Source organism: Hemiscyllium ocellatum, chromosome 2 (genome assembly GCF_020745735.1).
Source record: "Hemiscyllium ocellatum isolate sHemOce1 chromosome 2, sHemOce1.pat.X.cur, whole genome shotgun sequence".
Classification (NCBI taxonomy): Eukaryota; Metazoa; Chordata; class Chondrichthyes; order Orectolobiformes; family Hemiscylliidae; genus Hemiscyllium; species Hemiscyllium ocellatum.
This window is the reverse complement of record NC_083402.1, coordinates 151,162,160-151,174,543: the sequence shown is the minus strand read 5'-3', so window position 1 is coordinate 151,174,543 and position 12,384 is coordinate 151,162,160. Positions and strand designations below refer to the sequence as shown.

Below are 12,384 nucleotides of genomic sequence, written 5' to 3'. Positions count from 1 at the left end.
TCCAACACTTTAGTCACAACCAAAGTAAGGCTCACTGTCTATAATTACCAGGATTGTCTCTACTGCCCTTCTTGCACAAGGGCACAACATTTGCTATCCTCCCGTCTTCTGGCACTATTCATGTTGACAATGACAACATAAAGATCAAAGCCAAAGGCTAAGCAATTTCCTCCCTGGCTTCCCAGAGAATCCTAGGATAAATCCCACCCGGCCCTGGGGATGTATGGTAAAGGAGGCTCAGGAATATCCGAACACTTATGTCAGGTGCCATCCCATGAATGTTTGGTTATTTGGCTTTCCAAAATGTTGCAACGTTCTTGAAGCATCCAGTGGAAGGCCATCACAGTTTTCTTCCTTTGGTTGTAGCTAAATGATGAAGAGCTTATGCCTGAAATTTTGACTCTCCTGCTCCTCGGATGGTGCCTGACCTGTTGTGCTTTTTCCAGCGCAACACCTTTCAACTCTGATCTCCTCATCTGCCGTCCTCAGTTTCTCTTTTTCGCTATACTGAAGACTGTTTGAAGCATAAATATGATGAGACAGCCTTTACAGATAATTTATTTCAATTTCCCAAAGAATTGGATTCCACCAGGGTGCGGTGACACTGGATCAAATGTTGGTATATTTTGAGCTCAGACAAGCTACCCATGTACAAGCCCCATCCCTGCCTCCCAAGCATTACCCCAGAGGGAGGGGAGAATATGCATGTATAAATTTTGATTTCCACATCCAATCAGGTACAGACAGCAAAATACAGAGTGGGAAAAAAATCAAATAAGAAAGAGGGCAATAAAGGAACAGAAGGGTAAAGTAACAAGACACATTTTCTAATTTAATCTTTTTTCTAAATCTCTAGCAATGCTCAAAAGCTAAAGGAATGAGACTTCACACTTTTAAACAGTAATTTTACTTCCCAGAGAAAGGAGTGGCGTTTGTATCGTGGTTTTCACCAACCACCTCTTATCTCAAAGCACGTTCCAGCTAACCATGTATTGGCGTTTACTCACAGTTGAAATGTAGGAAACAGAGCAGCAAATCTGTGCACACTGAACACCCACAACCTACAATGTAATAATGACCAGATCATCTTTTATGATATCTTTGGACTTCTCCATTAAATTGTGTTCACCTGAAATTGCAATTACTCTATTACTATTTTTTATTGCAAGTTCTATCCTGAATGTTAAGAAGTTTAAAGTTAGTAGCCACAGTATCATAAGTGTCACTTTAAAGTTGATAGCTCTTTGATGACTGAGGTACTATAATGGAAGACCCTTGAATAGGTTGAGGACATTAACACATTCTGTCTTGTTCTTAAAATGTTTCAACTGATAATTTCAAAATGCACGTGGACTGTGCTTTCAAAGTTTATAGATTTTAGTGTGCAAGGTGAAGTCACACAGTGTCCTCAGACCAAAGCACTGCTCTCTGATTAGGGAGAGACAGCAAGAACTGGTGTTGGCTAAGCTAAGGGTCACTCAGGTGTGGGGAGAGGTTGAGATGCAGAATCATTCATCATAACCTAAGCTGGTCTGGGAATTGAACCCACACAGTTGGCCTCACTTTGTATCACAAGTGAGCCATCCAGCCAACTAAGCTAAAACAGCCACCCCCCATACCACCTCACCGTCACTTATTTTAGTTTGAGAGCTTTATGAACCCAGCATTCTTTAAGAAAAGAACTGTTAGTCCTGTGACAGTAATACATCTGGAAGTTAAGTAAGCCAATTTTTTTTTTAAACGGAATTAAGAGGACAGCTTTCATTATTCTGTGACAGCTGAAATAATGATGTTGAAAATGTAATATTTTATGCTTCTCTGTTTAGACACTGATGAATGCCAAACTCCAGGCATCTGCATGAATGGTCGTTGCATCAATACTGAAGGCTCTTTCAGGTGTGAGTGCCCCCCAGGCCTCGCTGTTGGTGTGGATGGGCGGGTTTGTGTTGGTAAGAGAGATATATAATTCCAGACAGTGACCCAAGTAAGATGGGTCACTGCTGTCATTCTTTATTAATTCTTTCATAATATGCCAGAACTTTGCGTGATTCAGACCTTTGGGGAATTCAAATTACTTTTCAGAGATATCTTTAAAACCCCTTCTATTTTGGATTAGACTGTTTGAATATAGTCAAATCGACATATTCATGGAAAAAAGTGGAGAACTGAAATAAATGATTTTTTATAAATCTCTATTGAATTATATGTAAGTGATTGAAGTTTCTGGCATACTCAACATTTCCATCATTACAAATAAATTGTGAAAATGATTTATGTGTTGTTTACACATGGCTTGTTTTCTGTATCCTATAATTAATAACAGAAAGCTTAAAACTATTTACAAACCTCCAATTCTAAAGCTGTAAAAACTATTACAAGGTCTTTTTTTATTTAGATTCAGACTTGAACAGTTGCACGTGTACAAAAGTAGATTGAAAAGTTTTCAGTTTTGTCACAAATGATACCATCTTATGTACAAGTACCTTGGTACAAAAACTTAAAACAAGATAAAGTTAAATATCACACAACACCAAGTTATAGTCCAACAGGTTTAGTTAGAGCCACTAACTTCTGAATTAAAACAGGACAGTAATCAGGAGCAGAGTTAAAAATTAAACAATACAGGCTCTCTGAGTATTTTGTCAAAAAAAAGAATAAAACTTAAAGTTCAACCACTGCTAATAGAGTTTTGTTAGTTGCCCTGCATCAGAGGTGGTTCCATTACCACATCTGATTCATGCCCAAAATGCACTTTTTTTGTAGGATTTTATAAACTGGATCAGCTTGTGCTTTACCTGTTGGTTCACTTGTACAATCAGGCATGTGAAAAGAGTCAGATGACATCAGATTTCTGAAGACAAATCTCCTTTTGTACTTCTGATAATATGAAAGATGGCAGCAGACAAGTGGATCAAGTCCACTGGCAATTTAATAATGAACATTAATTCTGAGGACGGAACTTTTCGCAAAACTAATAATGTTGAAATCCTTCTCTATCTTCTTTGAATGGGTACCATTTTAAAAATGTCACTCCTCATACTGTCTCTCAGCCTGTTGACCCAATGAAATCCCAACACCACTGTCAGCTTTGAGCAGATCAGTATTTATTACTAGAGAGCATTAGCATGACACTGTGCTGCCTGAAAGCAAAGTCAACACATAAAACAAGGGAATGTAGCAACACTTCACAAGAATTGCACCAATATTTGAAGGATGCTTTATTTTTCCCTAAAGTGTTGTATAGAGCTGTAAAAGTTGAACCAGATGTCTAATAGATACAAAAGGTCAGTCTCTCTGGGGAAACTTCAGGAGCTGACACTTGGAGTTTAACATTCTCCCATTCGAATGTTTAAATTCTATTGTGAATTTGTTAAAGCCTTGCTTCTCACAAATTGCTTGACCTATAATGCTTTACATGAACTGTAAAAATAAATCCATTTAAACTCAGTGCTTGCTTCCACTTTAGAAACAAGACCATTTTATGTAAATTCTTCTCATGTACTTCAATACTTCAAAGTATAAGTGGTGGCATTTTCCATAAGTATTCTGGAGATTATCATTTCTTTAAAATGTCAGCAGTTGACAAGAAGAAAAATGAAATTGAAAAGTTCTGTTTAGGTGATCAGTGATTTTGTGAGACTTGGAGCCTTAAGATTTTTAATACTGTAAGCTCAAAGTATTTTCACTAGCATTTCACTGACAAAGCACTGAATTGCAGCTCAGTAAAGTATTTTTGTTTTTTAAATGGTATTTACACAAGTGCAGCTTGCTTGGAGGCTGCTCATTTGTCCATCCAACAGCGCTGAGATGATCTCTGCTTCTCTGTGTAATAGTTGTGTCTTGACAACTCACACACTGAATAGGGCTTTGATAAACATAAAGGGTTTCCTGACTCAAATTCCAGACATTGTGAGCAGCATTCAAGGGCTGTGAGCTCTTCTTTATAGTGTGTTTTCTTTTATTGTTTTAGACACACATATGCGCAGCACATGCTACGGAGGAATTAAGAAGGGACTATGTGTCCGTGCATTCCATGGGGCAGTGACAAAGTCTGAGTGCTGCTGTGCCAGTCCAGATAATGGGTTTGGAGAGCCATGCCAGCCTTGTCCGGCCAAAAACTCAGGTACGTTTTCATCCTGGCAGCATGCCAAAGCAGGAGAATTTAAAAAGAATGGAAAAAAAAACGCAGTCTAGCTTCATTCCAACAGCTGCATATATAATTTAAAACTACTGTATATAGTTCAATTTCATGGGAAAATAAATTGAGCAAATGTAAAATAAGCTGTCAATTCACCATCACCTGGTTTGTGCTCCAGCCCAGGATCATTTTCATCTCTTGTGTCTGGCTTGTCACCTTGGCAACTTGCACAGACAATTTTCCCGTTAGATACTGAACTGATTTAAAATAGAATGAATGGTCTCGCTCTGAATTGGTATCATGTTCTTTTTAAAAAAAATTCTTGAACAGATTGTGCTGTAAATCGTGGAAGCGTTGAATCCTAAGCTGATTTTCACCTTAATGTCGGTTTAGAAAGAATTTATTTGCTTATCTCTCAAACTTGTGCTTGTTAAATGCTGAGTGAGACTTAAATATGGTACTCCTGGGATGTCTGTATCCAATGTATATCTTGGAGGAGAAAGCGAGGACTGCAGATGCTGGAGATCAGAACCGAGAGTGTGGTGCTGGAAAAGTGCAGCCGGTCAGGCAGCATCCGAGGAGCAGGAGAGTTGATGTTTTAGGCAGAAGTCTTTCATTAGGAATCCTGATGAAGAGCTTATGCCCGAAATGTCGATTCTCCTGTTCTTTGGATGCTGCCTGAGCGGCTGTGCTTTTCCAGCACCATACTCTCGACCCCAATGTATATCTTGTATACAGAATGCATTTTCCCAGACAACTCAGTGCTTACACTAACAATAAGCCATCAAGAAATATCACAGACAAAACCAGAGTGATGGAGAAACTCAGCAGGTCTGGCAACATCTTTTCAGAAACAGAGTTAATGTTTGGAGCCCAGTGACCCAATGTGAGAACATTCTGTTTTTGTTTCAGAGTTCCAGCACATGCAGTTCTTTGTGTTTATTTAAGAAGTATCAAGAATTCCTGAGCTCAGTATTAGCTGGTCAAACCTCAGGGAGGAGAAGGAATGAAACAATTAGTTTTAGTCTCATTGTTGTGCTATAGAATGTTATTCAGAATTTATTACATCTTTCACAACCTCTGAACATCCTGGAAAGCTTTGTTGTACTTTTAAAGCATAGTCATTACTATAACACAGGAGAGCTTTCCCTCACAGCCTTGGTTCCAATACACAACGTCAGTGCACAGAAGGTGAAGACAGATGGAGGCTATAACAGTACAGACCGTATCAGACCATGTGACAAAGCAGAATTTGACCATTTAGCCAATCAAGCCCCATCTGCCATTTGATCATGATTGATATGTTTCTCAATAGCCTATTTATCTCTGTTCTCAATGATTTGGCCTCTGCAGTCCTCTGTGGCTTTGACTTCCACAGAGTCATCAGCCTCTGATGAAGAAATACTTCTGCATTTCAGTTTGAAAGGGTCAGCCCTTCACTCTGAGGCTGTGCCCTCAGGCCCTAGCCCCTCCTCCCAGTGGGAACATCTACTCTTTCTCCACTCTATCCTGGCCTCAGTATTCTGTAAACTTCAATCAGATCCCTCCTCATCCTTCTAAACCCCGTCATGTACAGACTCAGAGTCCTCAGTTACTGCTTAATGCTGTATAAGTATTCCGTAGACATAACAACTACACATGAAAAATGACAACTTAATGTTTTCACTTGCTTTCTAATTTGGGAACTATGATTAAAATTCATTCAAAATTCATAAATTATTTTTATTTCCACCTACTTGATATGCTTGTCAGTTGCCATTTTCCTGACCTGACTGGGCAGCACGGTGGCTCAGTGGTTAGCACTGCTGCTTCACAGCACCAGGGAGCCAGGCTCGATTCCAGCCTCGGGCAACTGTCTGTGTGGAGTTTGCGCATTCTGCCTGTGTCTGCGTGAGTTTCCTCCAGGTGTTCTAGTTGCCTCCCACAATCCAATGATGTGCAGGTCAGGTGAATTGGCCATGCTAAATTGCCTATAGTGTTCAGGGATGTGTAGGTTAGGTGCATTAGTCAGGAGTAAATGCAGAGTAATGGAATGGGTTTGGGTGGGATACTCTTCAGAGAATCAAATGGCCTGTTTCCACACTTTAGGGGTTCTATGATCTGCATCTACCTATTAACATAATTCAAATTCATTGAGTGTCTGTAGTATCCAAAGGGTACTTAATAAGATACCTCCATTTATTCTGTATTTAAGGTACAATCGAACATAATGATTTAATATCACTTACATTTCTGTATGTTTTATATGTGCTATCAGTATGACTCTGTTTAAAACTGCATCTTTGTAAGTAATTTTATTATTAAGGAAGTAAAAACAATGACTGCAGATGCTGGAAACCAGATTCTGGATCAGTGGTGCTGGAAGAGCACAGCAGTTCAGGCAGCATCCAACGAGCAGCGAAATCGATGTTTCGGGCAAAAGCCCTTCATCAGGAATAAAGGCAGAGAGCCTGAAGCGTGGAGAGATAAGCTCGAGGAGGGTGGGGGTGGGGAGAAAGTAGCATAGAGTACAATAGGTGAGTGGGGGAGGGGATGAAGCCCCCATTCACCCATTGTACTCGATGCTACTTTCTTCCCACCCCCACCCTCCTCTAGCTTATCTCTCCACGCTTCAGGCTCACTGCCTTTATTCCTGATGAAGGGCTTTTGCCCGAAACGTCGATTTTACTGCTCCTTGGATGCTGCCTGAACTGCTGTGCTCTTCCAGCACCACTAATTTTATTACCAGATGAGCTAATGTTATTCTGGAAATAGTCAGCTTTCCAAATTCCTGATTACTAACCAACTTCTTGATCTGCGTTTACAGCTGAGTTCCAGGCTGTGTGTAGCAGTGGAATCGGTATCACAGCTGATGGAAGAGGTATAGTGAAAAAACATTCTCATTTCAGAGTAAAAGGGGATTATGTTTTGCTTAATCTGTGTCTGTATCAATTCACGATCCTAATTCTTGAACAAAAGATTGCTGAGTCATATGTCCAAAATTTAGTACATTAGGAAGACTGGTTTCTTCAACAAATCCACAAGTATAACTTTAAGTCAGAATTAGTCAGCCCTCATTTGGAAATCTGAATTAGCCATCCTTTCAGAAAATGATAACTACAGGTTCTTCTGTAACGTGTGTTTTGTTATTGCGAATTTGCTATAATGCGATTGACTAATTGGGGGCACTGTTTCTAAAGCATGAACTTTTAAAGTGTGTATTGGTCAAAACGTGATTCCAGCCCCATCCATTTAAAGGATGCTGCTGTTACACAAATCTCGTAGAACATAGGATTGCCCAAGAATGGAACTACCGCGTTATTGCTGAACTTGCTGTACATGTAATTATCGCGAATCCTGTTTTGTTTACTGAAGTTTTGTAGGGAAATGACCTGCTGTTTCCACAAGTCACACATTGCAAATCCTGAACCAACTCCCTGTGAAAATGGGAAAAGCCGTTTTTTGGGCATGAGACTTAGGATTTCCAAAGACCTCCTCTATTTTTGCCATGTCAAAGAAGCTCTCTGTCAAGGGCTATATCTGGACCCATATTTCTTATACTAATCAATTTGAAAAATCTTCATACAGACAGATAAGTTCCACCCTTAGCTCAAAGATGTATTTTGGACAAGAGGGTGAAGTCAGGAGTGGGAATTTCAATAATTTGCATTTCCCAAACATCCTGCTTCAACAGGCATCTGTCCAGAATCGTTGTGAGTTACAGTGACTGCTGGGTGACAAGTTGTTAAGTGCTATAACTTCACTGTCTCCATATATTTTCAGACCAACTTGTTTGGCAAAATACCACAGTAATAAAACTTCAGGAGGAACCAAATTGGGCAGCAGCTTCCTGGTTTATTTCTCCTTGTGGTGGCCATAGGAACCAGCTTTTCAATTTATTCATGAGCATTGATAGCCTTACCATTAACCCAACCTCAAGATCTAGGCCTAGAGTCTATTATTGAACTGTGTTGTTTATTAGCTCAAGACAATGTGAACTTATGAAGAGTTCTGTCCCATGATGGTTTTGTGTATTTATTCATATCTCTGAGATCCTTTGAGTAAGTTTTTAAACAACTGGATTGGGAAGATATTTCCTAAAGCATTTACTGCACATTGCTTGATGCAGTAAGTTTGGCTTGTGTAAAGATATGGGTTCCTAGGTCACCTTTGTACTGACCATATGGATATAAAGGCAGCATTGCACTTTCCTCTTCCTGGTGGTCTGCATTCTGTTCATTTTTGGTATAGCTCAGGTTTGCTGCTATTACCACTAATAAATTATAGGTCTTCCACTCTGGATTATAAACAGAAATTGCTACCCTGGTTGTGAGTTACATGATCTCTAATGGCTTGTTTTGAATAGAAAATATGTGGTGCAGTGCTGAATCACACAGAACCAAAAACCCCAAGTTGTAAATCCAGTCTCAACTGAAACTGGAATGCAGTAGGCAATAGGGGAAAGCACTGTCATTTGTTTCAAGGGTTCTGGGTTGTTCTTTTATTCCTGTAAACAAACATTTCAGCTCTCCTTCCCAATTCCCATTATGTGGGTTTGGTGGTGATCAAAGCCTCATTCAACTTCCCACGTAATTGGACAGTGTGTTTGTACAGCAACACACTGAGTAACTGGGCCGCACGCTGTGAAGGCATTTATGTTAAGAAATGGTGCGATGGTGGTTATGTACAATGACAGTTTCAATGTACTTTGCCACTCTGTGGTGACAAGGCTGTATCCCCCACATAAATTGGAAACAGTTAAAAGCAAACTCCATAGGGAGGTCTCAGCAACCCAGCAGCGAAACGAAATATTATAAAAGCTGTCACACCAAAAGCATTTGTTTTTGAGTTTTGTAGTTTAAATGAGAATCAACATCACAGCTGTGCTTTCGAAAATGTACAGTGATATTGGTTGTCACAAGTTTGTCATGTTTATTTAAAAGGAAAAAAATTAGAATTTAATTCTCCAGTGATTAATTGCATTAAAAGATTACCTGGATGCGTAAAGTCAGCTAGTATTTATCATTGAGAAGGGCAAGAAGGAGCTGATCTTCATTTTTCAATGTGATGTATAATCAGTCATGCAGGAGTAGAATTGTAAATGCTTACAGAGTCATGCAGCACAGAAACAGACCCTTCAGTCCAACCAATCCTTGCTGAGCGTAATCTCAAACTGAACAGTGGGGACATTGTCTACATTCATGTTGCAAGTACAGATGCACATGACAGCAAGGGTCAATACTCGCCAATTTTCAGAAAAAAGTGAACGGGAATTCAAACTGGAATGCCTTAAGCCAGAGAATGTAGAAAACCCAAGTGATATGATTGTGAAGCACTGTAGCCTCGTGACCATGTCACTGCCGGTAGTAACTCACTTCACACAATTGGATTTGCTAACTCTTTCATGTCTCCCCAACATCAGGACAGCATTTTTAAAATTTTAAAAAATATTAACCAAAATAAATGTCCAGTTTTTGAACAATACTGGTTTTGGGAGATTTCACCTCTGTTGAAAAATTGTAAACATTAACTCCACATATCTTCATCAATTGCTTTTGATGAATAGGAAATTAAAGTATATGTGAGAATGATATCTAAATGGACTCAGCTCAGGCTCCGAGGAGAAAGTGAGGTCTGCAGATGCTGGAGGTCAGAGCTGAAAATGTGTTGCTGGAAAAGCGCAGCAGGTCAGGCAGCATCCAAGGAACAGGAAATTCGATGTTTGGGGCATAAGCCCTTCATCAGGGCTTATGAAGTCGAATTTCCTGTTCCTTGGATGCTGCCTGACCTGCTGCGCTTTTCCAGCAACACATTTTCAGCTCAGCTCAGGCTCCGACAGGAGTAAAGCCTTTAAAAGCTGAACCTTCGGTTCATGTTTATAAATGTAAGTCTTCTTGCGTATATTTATCATAGAAGATAAAAGTAAATTGTTGCAATGCAATAAAATATTATTTTAAAAAAAGCAATGTATTTAGCAATCTAAATAGAAAACGTATGTTTAAATACTTATTCTTGTGTTGGATTTTGGTGAATAGATATTAATGAATGCGATCTGGATCCGGATATTTGTCAACATGGAATATGTGAAAATCTTCATGCCAGCTATCGATGTATCTGTAACATTGGCTATGAATCTGACCTAAGTGGAAAGAATTGTGTGGGTAAGTAACACTGTACAATTTAACAACAAACCAGTTTTTCTCTTTTGTTTGTTGATTCTTCTGCCTACCTGTAAGAAGACACCAACCATTGGCCAGCCCAGGTGATTGTGTTTGTACAATCAGATTTCAATTGAAGATCATTTCCTGTAATTATTAGAGTAAAAACTATTGGACAAATAAATGCCCTGCATACTTCACATTTTAATAGAAAGTTGCAAATAGGGTGGAACTAGCATTCCAAATTTTATTTTGAAAAGCAAAAAATTGAGGATGCTGGAAATTCAAAATAAGAACAGAAATTGCTGGGAAAGCTCAGTAGTTCTGGCAGCATCTGTGGAGAGAAAGCAGAGTTAACATTTTGGGTCTAGTGACCCTTCTTTCGGACTCTGAACTAGGGTCACTGGACACGAAACATTAACTTTGCTTTCTCTCTACAGAGACAGCCTAACTGCTGAGTTTTTCCAGCAATTTCTGTTTTTGTTCCAAATGTTATAGTCCATTGTTAAAGAGTTTGGAAAGAGAAGTTTGTTGACTTATGCTTCTTCCAGTTGTGATGTATTTATACCTCTGTTCTGTGTTTCTTTTTCTCGCAGCATGTTCAGTAACCACACTGTCCCCTCTCCAGAGCAGAAACCTTCAGTCACACTGGCTATCTGCTGAAATAACCAACAACAGTTTGAAAGCTTCTTTTATGAGCTTTTGGATTTTTCCAACACTTGAAATAAATTATTAGTACTCTGTTCTTAAAAATGGTGGGCTACCAAAATTAAACATGTGAGTCCAGTTGCACATGGACTTCACCTGGGCCACCTGGTGGATCTCTGCTTGTGCTATTTGAATTGATGCTACTGCTGGACAAGCCAGCATCCAGACTGAAATCTGGCTTGATGGATTGTAATTTTGAAAAAAATTATTTAGGACATCTTTCACTGAATCCCAAGTACATAATATTACAGATTTCGTTTTAACAATAAAACCTAAGTTTATTACTCAAAAGAAAAGGTGATAAAATTGAGTAACCTAAGCTATTTACAAAAAATACATTTTGACAGATTTCAAAATGCAGTACAAATACAATACGCTTTCTCTCCCAGTACCATCCTTTTCATGTACTGGAAGACCAGAGAGAATTCTTTTTTTCCTATCACATCTATATATTTAACTAACTGCTGCTTTCAGATCCCAGTCTCAAGAGTTTAATAGCTTTATGAATATTCATACAACTGACCTTAGACTTTCTCAGCTTCAAATAATACCGTTAAGCATTCGAACCAAATTTTTATGATTTGGAACTTTTAAATTAAATCTTTACATTGAGTTAACATATGTCTTAGAACTAACTCCTTCCTCTAGGAGAACTGTTTCATGCGTCCATCTTTGACCAACAACTGAAGCCAAAAGCTCGCTGTACAATGGGTAGTTCCCCTCAACAAAAACCAACCTCTGATCATACTAACTAAAAGCCGGTTGACTCTCTTCACTCTATTATATCTAAACCTAAAACTTTCCCAGTGCAAACAAAGTCCCATTGGTTCTCCAGGAATTATCTCTCTCATACTGGTTTAAAAAAACTGAGTCTAGAAATACTAATAAACTAACCATAAAAACACCCTCTCACACACAGAGCAAAACCCAAATGCCACTAGTTCAAAATCCAAACTCTTATCAAATGATATTAATATGTATCTATATTACAAATCAAATAGAAGTTTATTTGAGGATCGTGGGTAGGGTGAACAGCCAAGGTCTTTTCCCCAGAGTAGGGGAGACCAAAACTAGAGGATATAGGTTTAAAGTGAGAGGGGAAAGATTTAAAAGAGATCAAAGGACAACATTTTCATGCAGTGGGTGCTGCGTGTATGGAACAAGCTGCCAAAGGAAATGGTGGAGGCTGGTACAATTATAACATTTCAAAGGCATCTGGATGGGTATATGAATAGGAAGGGTTTAGAAGGATATGCCTGAAAATGGGTGTAGATTAATTCAGGGTATCTGGTCGGCATGGACTAGTTGGACTGACAGGTATGTTTCCGTGCCATACAGCTCTATAACTCTATGACCATAAACACCTTACATGACATGCTCCTTACAGAGCAGTCTCAGTTA

General features: G+C 39.0%; 1 protein-coding gene across 2 annotated transcripts in view; it reads left to right on the top strand.

The window, feature by feature from the left end:
- Positions 1-12,384, top strand: part of LOC132825797 (fibrillin-2-like) — a 327,149-nt gene that overhangs the window by 172,466 nt on the left and 142,299 nt on the right. For both annotated transcript variants that reach the window (XM_060841289.1, XM_060841280.1), the window contains exons 15-18: positions 1,827-1,949; positions 3,971-4,123; positions 6,945-6,998; positions 10,153-10,278. In XM_060841289.1, coding sequence (XP_060697272.1) covers positions 1,827-1,949; positions 3,971-4,123; positions 6,945-6,998; positions 10,153-10,278 — 456 coding nt within the window. The remainder of the gene's footprint in view (positions 1-1,826; positions 1,950-3,970; positions 4,124-6,944; positions 6,999-10,152; positions 10,279-12,384) is intronic.